This window comes from Limulus polyphemus, unplaced genomic scaffold, assembly GCF_000517525.1.
Source record: "Limulus polyphemus unplaced genomic scaffold, Limulus_polyphemus-2.1.2 Scaffold12325, whole genome shotgun sequence".
NCBI lineage: Eukaryota > Metazoa > Arthropoda > Merostomata > Xiphosura > Limulidae > Limulus > Limulus polyphemus.
In genome coordinates, this window is record NW_013677935.1 from 1,663 (window position 1) to 9,407 (window position 7,745).

The window sequence follows — 7,745 nt, forward strand, 5'->3', positions numbered from 1 at the left end:
TTAAACTCTCCACAGATGAACCCTTCGCTAAGATGGTACCATTTGTTGATGACAATAAATAAGTCTTATACATACCTTCTGTTCCTCCAAGAAGAGACGCGGGAGATAAAAAGATAAAAAAATATGTCAGCTAATCATAAATGGATAAGAGACTCGCTGTTTTAGACACAGTAAACGAAATATTATCAATCAAGATAAGTCTAGTTAATACGATAAACCGAAATATCCAGTAGAAAGTATTTATTATAAAACAAACAAAAGTAATAAATATTTAATTGTTTTGTTTTCGAATTTCGCGCAAAGCTACACGAGGGCTATCTGCGCTAGCCGTCCCTAATTTAGCAGTGTAAGACTAGAGGGAAGGTAGCTAGTCTTCACTAGCAACTCCACCCCGTAAAAACCAACCTGCTACAAGTAACTGCAACAACAACTTCCGTTGGGAGGTGTTGTTGCGGCCCTATGCTCCACTGGGAGTTTACAGGAATAAAATAAAATAAAAATAACATCAGCGCCTAGTGGTTTTAAACAGATTTGGGATTTTTTTTTTCTCTTTAAACATCGGTAAAATGTGATCGCCCACCCCCGGTTTTAGGGTAACACGCTACTCATTACTCCAAGGCGTGGTCGAAACTTGAACTTTGCTTGCACCAACCAGTGAATCCAAATGGTCATCAGCACATTGTGGATGGGTATACGAATGTTTGGGGAAGGGAGCGTCGTTCACAAAAATGATTTAGAGAGGCGGACAAATCCGGTTTACAGTTCGAATGGGTGAGAGAGAGTTTTGTTAATTCTAACTGTGACTGTCACTCTTATAGCGCACCTACAGCTGAAGGTATGAAGCGTGTTTGGTGACCACAAGGCCACGATCGGTACCTAACTGTGACGTTTCTGTTATCTGGAGATGATGCCTTCAAGTTGGTGAAGTCGGCATTGTTTGTAGAGAAAACCGAAATGCGACACGATGTCACAAGTGTATGTCGGTGGTAATGTTGTTGGTCTCGAGGTAGTGTATTGATCTGTTAGAGATTATTTGATCCAGTAGTTTAGTAGACCGGTGGGTTGGTAATTGCCTGGGTTGTGTAGGTCAGTCGTTGTTTTGGGAATAATAATGATGACTGCCGTTTTCCAACAGTTAGTTAAAAGCCTGCTTTCAGTGAAAGGTTGTAAAAAGCGGGGAGATAGGAGACAATATTTGTGAGTTCATCCTCTCCCGGACCGAGTTTTTAACCGTTTTAATTGATGTAAGTCATAACTTCGGCCAAGTGATGTCGTTATGGAAACACGGGTTGAATAGGTGGGGGTTGGTAGAGCTGTATTTGTTGGCGAGCACGTGTCCTTTCTTTAGGTCAGTGTTGGCTATCGTGTTATACGTACTGTTGTGTTTGTATGAGTGGTGTTACCTATGGACTTTTAACAAACCCCAAGGTATTTCTGATACTGCCGTGATAGTTATAAGTGTAAGCTAAGCACCAGGGGTAATGATGTTGGTATTTAAGGGGGGTAAAGCTCAAGGTACCCTATTCGATACTTCAGAAAGTATAAATTTGTTCTTGAAAGTACTTTCTAAAACTTTTTATCCAGAAAACAACATTATATAAAATATACTTTGAATGGAATGAAACATTGTTATTACTAGGTAGTTTTTTAAATATAAACAAAGATGCATTACCAATATCGTATCAATAAATATTAACATTGATTTCCAAGTATTAATAATATTTTACAAACCACTCGTACCTCGTCAGTCTCGGAGCCGAAGAGTAGCAGGTCAAACGGAATGGCCGCCACTACGTCAATGAGGAACCAGCCTCGAAGGTAATGCGCCGCGATCCGACCTGGAAGACTGACCACCTCCTCATTGGTGTTAACGTAGGTGGTCCGGAAGTTGATTAGTATATCGATGATAAACATGACGTCAACTAAAAGGTCGATGATGACGATGGGGTCGTCGCCGTACTTCTTGTTTCGCTTGGTTTTGGTTTCGTTTAACAAGAAGGCGGCGACGTACGGAGTGAATATCGCGGTGTAGATGACCAGAAGAAGTATTATCCAATCCCAGAAGGCTTTAAAAGGGGAGTAGTGGAGGATGGTCCACTTGTGGACCTGAGGCTTCTGAAGCTTATATTCTGGAAGAACGTCCGCTCCTAATGATAAAACCTGAGAAATAAAAACAAATTAAGGCTGTAATATAGAGAGTAGATATGGAGGGAAATATGTAATCTTCTAATGTTAGAAACTTAGAAGTAAAAACCACAGAGTTAACAACAGGTTAATGAACGGATTACAGCTCCCAAAACTAGAGGGACACTCAGTCGCCATGTAGCGTTGGTCATATTCGGCTCTCAAAAAATACAAAAATGTGTCCGTATGTCCGTTTTTTATCAAAAAATAGTGCGAAAAATCTGTCCCCATGTTAACAGATAGGGATTTTCGTTATGTTGCTGTGACCTTTACCTTTGACCCTCGAAAAACACAGATAGGGATTTCTTGGATTTTCGTTACGTTGCTGTGACCTTTACCTTTGACCCTCGAAAAACACAGATAGGGATTTCTTGGATTTTCGTTACGTTGCTATGACCTTTACCTTTTGACCCTCGAAAAACACAGATAGGGATTTCTTGGATTTTCGTACGTTGCTAGTGACCTTTACCTTTGACCCTCGTGAAAACATAACCTCCGTCCACCAAAGTTCAATTTATAAGTTGAGAAATCGTGAAACATCAGTGGCCAAAATGCAGAATATAATCCTATCGAACAATGTTTTATAAGTTAAAAACAACAACAAATATATATACACACACCTGTATGTGAAATTCGTCAATTCTCACATCAATATAAAACAAACTCATATTTTGAAAATATAAAAAAGTGTGTCATCGAGCAGAGAAAAGAGGTCTGAAATATCTTAATAAACTCTTTGTTAAATAAACAAAAGAATAATAGTCATAACTATTCTGATTCCATTGACGTGCAGTGTTTCTCAGCCAGATTTGCCAGGCGACCCCCGCGTCCAGGCATTGGTCGTCACGACCCCCCATTATCTCAACAAGGATGAACAAATTCTTGATGTTTCTTGGTGCAGTTCTTCATAGTTTGTGACAAAAGTGATATGTGCACTTTTCAGACACCTCGAGGGATCGCCACTCACTATTTGAGAAACACTGACTTATTGATATGTCAGAGTTGGGTGGAGTGGGGAGGGATTACTGTTGATCGCATGTTTCACATCTCCCTGTAATAAACAAAATATTTAGATTTGTGTGTGGTTGTATAAGATTCAGATTCCGAAACTAACATTCAAATCTAACAGCCTTATCTACACTGGACTGAGCGGCCAGGTCAGAGACTCTAGGATACAGGCATAGCTCTCCCTAATTGACTAAAAAATAACTAGTTACCCACCACCTCAAGTGGTTACTCCAACCGAATAGTGAAATAACTGTCACTCTTATAGCGCACATACAGCTGAAGGTATGAAGCGTGTTTGGTGATCACAAGGCCACGATCGGTACCTAACTGTCACTCTTATAGCGCACCTACAGCTGAAGGTATGAAGCGTGTTTGGTGACCACAAGGCCACGATCGGTACCTAACTGTCACTCTTTTAGCGCACCTACAGCTGAAGGTGTGAAGCGTGTTTGGTGACCACAAGTTTGAACAAGTCATCTCTACCATTTCTCCATCAAGTCCAGGAAAACCAGTTTCACCTTGTAAACCTCTTGGACCCTGTAAAACAGACGATAGTATTTTGACAATAAAACTTCAAAATATAAGCTAGCAAAATGGGAAGGATTTTTTAATGCTAATTTTTAACTGACCAATCCAACATAGAAGAGTTCATTAGAGTATTTCCACCATTTTATTTCCAGAGTATAAGTGAAAATGATAGGCTGACCATACTAACAGTAACTTAGGACAAGACCGCACACAAACATAAATGTCACACTTATAGCGCAGGTACAGCTGAAGGTAAAGTTCAGCTTTGGCTGACCATACTAACAGTAACTTAGGACACGACCGCACACAAACATAACTGTCACACTTATAGCGCAGGTACAGCTGAAGGTAAAGTTCAGCTTTGACTGACCATACTAACAGTAACTTAGGGCAATACCGCACACAAACATAACTGTCACACTTATAGCGCAGGTACAGCTGAAGGTGTGAAGCGTGTTTGATGACTACAAGACTATGATCGGTATCTAACTGTTACTCTTATAGCGCACCTACAGCTGAAGGTATGAAGAGTGTTTGGTGACCACAAGACTACGATCGGTACCTAACCGTCACTCTTATAGCGCACCTACAGATGAAGGTATGAAGCGTATTGATGACCACATGACCATGATCAGAAACGTTTTTGTTGTTTTTATCAAGATGCACATAATGTACGAACGTTTCTTCCTTAAAATGTAAACATTTCCTTAAGTGTCAGTAGGAAGAAACGTTTCGGTTTCGTTTGGATGTAAAACATTTTACAGTATCCTAAGAGTTTTTAAAGGTTACTGTAACGATATTGGTGTCTGCAGGTAAAACTCGTAAAATTAAGATGTCGAGAAACGTCCTATATTTTACATTAATCTTATACTTATTCCCCGGATGAGAATGTGTGTGTGTTAGACTTTTGAAAGCCTTAATGAAGTAGAATAATTAATAGTCTTTTACATCATGAAAAGTGAAAAAACAAAAACTTTATATACGAAATTGCACTAAAATTAGCCTATGTTTGTAATAACATTCCACAGATGGCGCTTAAAATCAGGTAGCTTCCATCATGTAGTCAGTGGAAAGGTTGGATACGTACGGACAGGAAGCGGCAGGTGGTACGTAAATAGAAAAACTTTGAAAGCCACTGCTACAACCAATTTAGGTGTTAACTCCACATCGTTTCTACAGCAGAGACGCAAGATTATATGTTTCCTCAAAGTTGAAACAGAAAAAATATATTTGAAATTATAAGATCTGCTGAAGTTTATGTAACTTTACTCAAAAGTTCATATCGAAACATCTGTAATGTTATTTGAATAATAAATATCGTTAAATTATCACATATTAATGTCCCGTGTCTTTAATGTCATTCATAAAACAACTGTTGTTAATTTACAGCAAACAACAAAGTAGAAATATTTAGTTTCAAGGGATTGTTCTCGGATATCAAACATAATCTACGCTATACCTTATTCTGAGGTAACATATTGAAAATTATAATGTCTACCTGTATAGTTCACTTGACAAACAGAGGTGAAAATAGTTGTCACCTCTCTGCTTCCTATAGTATTTTATCCCATTTAACGTGAAAGTTTAAACAGACTCTGCAACATGTGCAGGACAAACGAGTTTCCTGACAAGAGTCTCCATCCAGGTAACACACTATAAACACAAACCTAAAGGAAATAATCAATCATCCATCTAAATCGATTGACAGATCAATAATCAACTCTAGTATGGTTCGCGTGTTTACACTGCTCAAATCGTTTTCTAAGCTTTCAAGAAAGTTCTAAAAATTAAGCCACGCCCATCACATGACGTGAAAACCCCCCTCTAGACAAACAATAATACAAAACGACTAAATTATAAAAATAAAACATATCCTACAACACTAGACTGCGTTGCACCTGCACATTAATGATCAATAATTTTGGAAACAAACTCTTAATAATTTAATAGAAATTACATTGTGTATGCAAAAAAAAAAAAAAATATTTTAACGATCTCAATACTTCAACCACACCCTGGTCAGATTGGTAACAGTATTTCGAATACCAATTAATCGCGATTAAATCAGAAACTTTCCTCCTTACTCAAACTTATAACCAGAACTTTTCAAAATAAAATTAAATTACTTTCAGTGTAAATAATTTAAATCAAAATAAAAGAATGAACGCAGTTAGGTGGAGCTGTACAACTTACAAACAGCGACAGACTATGGCCATAAACAATACAGCTTATTTATTTTCGTTATTTAAAGTTGCACTTTTGAGTGGAAACAAAAATATAACGTGTACCACGATCGTAAAAACAAAGCTGGAAATAATGTCTACAGTATCTCCAGCTTTGTTTCCTTACTTATTTTACAATCCGTATTCGCACAGCGGCATGTCTGCGGACTTACAACATTAGAGACTTGGTTTCGATACCGGTGGTGGGTAGACCACAGATAGGCCATTGTGTAGTTTTGTGCATAACTATAAACAAACAAACAAATTTATCTTGTTGAAACATATATTTAATAATTACTATGAAACACAATAAATATATATTGTTAACTTTAACAACGAATGTGTCGGATATTATATACAACTCCGACTTTAAAATATGTGATCACAATACACATGTATATGAAGAAATCAGGCCTAAGTTTGGAGTTATTACATGCAATAAGTAAACCAAACATTTGAAGTTCCAACTATATAAACTACAAATAACCCAAACATTAGTGATAAAAATCGCGTTAGGCTTCATATATGTGTGTGTGTGTGTGATTTGTAACACTCGCGTTAAACCTACCGATTTAATTTCTTCGCCAACTTTAGTTTTTTTCAATTTATCATTTCAGTTTGGTTGTTTCTGAATGGGTATTTCGAAAACGGAGATCTATCATGACCCAAACAGACTAAAACAGAATTTAAAACACGAACAGATAGTGTTCACACTGCCCCACCGGACAAGGTGTCATTCTCAGGCATTTGTAGCGTATTTTGCATAATGTTAGGTACAAGAATCACTCAGTTATGATCGTCGTTATCACGAAAGATCAGAAAAACTTTGATTTTCTCCACGCATTCCAATGGGTATATCAAAAGTGTTTGGACAAAGGAAAGACTCGTTGAAAAGCACCTACGTATAGGGGCGAGGGAACGACGGGTGGGGTAGCAATCCCTGGCTTGACATGGTTCCTATAATATACAAAGGTTTCGATTTTGTTTTGTCGTTTTAGCATTTTTAATAATCCTATCTCCAACGTCAACACACACGTACGTTTTTTAATAGTCCTATCTCCAACGTCAACACACACGTGCGGTTTTTAATAGTCCTATCTCCAGGGTCAACACACACGTACGTTTTTTAATAGTCCTATCTCCAACGTCAACACACACGTGCGGTTTTTAATAGTACTATCTCCAACGTCAACACACAAGTGCGGTTTTTAATAGTCCTATCTCCAACGTCAACACACACGTACGTTTTTTTAATAGTCCTATCTCCAACGTCAACACACACGTGCGGTTTTTAATAGTCCTATCTCCAGCGTCAACACACACGTGCGTTTTTTAATAGTCCTATCTGCACAAATTGCTCTTGGTCAATCACCTGGCAGCTAGGCCCTAGCTTCTCTACAGCTTCTGGGAAGTCACTGCTTGTGTTTTGTGCAGTAAGCAATATCATCTTGCGTGAGTAGCCATCAACACAACTGTTAATACGTGTGCCAAACGTATCATAGCAGACAAAAGACGTCGGATAATTGGATCCTTTGGTAAAATACATGCGTCTGTGTAGTCGATGTCTTTGTTGAAGTTCCGTAGCCTCAGAATCAAGTGGTCTCATTAAAAAACGAACGTACTATTTTTCTCAGTACACTCATTTCTCACTGTTATGGAGTTCGGTGTAAGAATCGGTTGGGATTGAGAGAGATGAGGTCGACTTCTGGCCGTTTTTCACTGTTATGGAGTTCGGTGTAAGAATCGGTTGGGATTGAGAGAGATGAGGTCGACTTCTGGCCGTTTTTCACTGTTATGGAGTTC

At 38.3% G+C, this 7,745-nt stretch overlaps 1 protein-coding gene across 1 annotated transcript; it reads right to left on the reverse strand.

The window, feature by feature from the left end:
- Positions 1-1,740: 1,740 nt before the first annotated feature.
- On the reverse strand, positions 1,741-3,729 carry LOC106476970 (potassium voltage-gated channel subfamily H member 2-like; the record flags this gene model as incomplete). Its single annotated transcript, XM_013937583.1, has 2 exons — positions 1,741-2,160; positions 3,676-3,729. Coding segments are annotated over 2 exons (474 nt in total), but the record flags the coding sequence as incomplete, so codon positions are not given.
- Between the last annotated feature and the right edge of the window lie 4,016 nt (positions 3,730-7,745).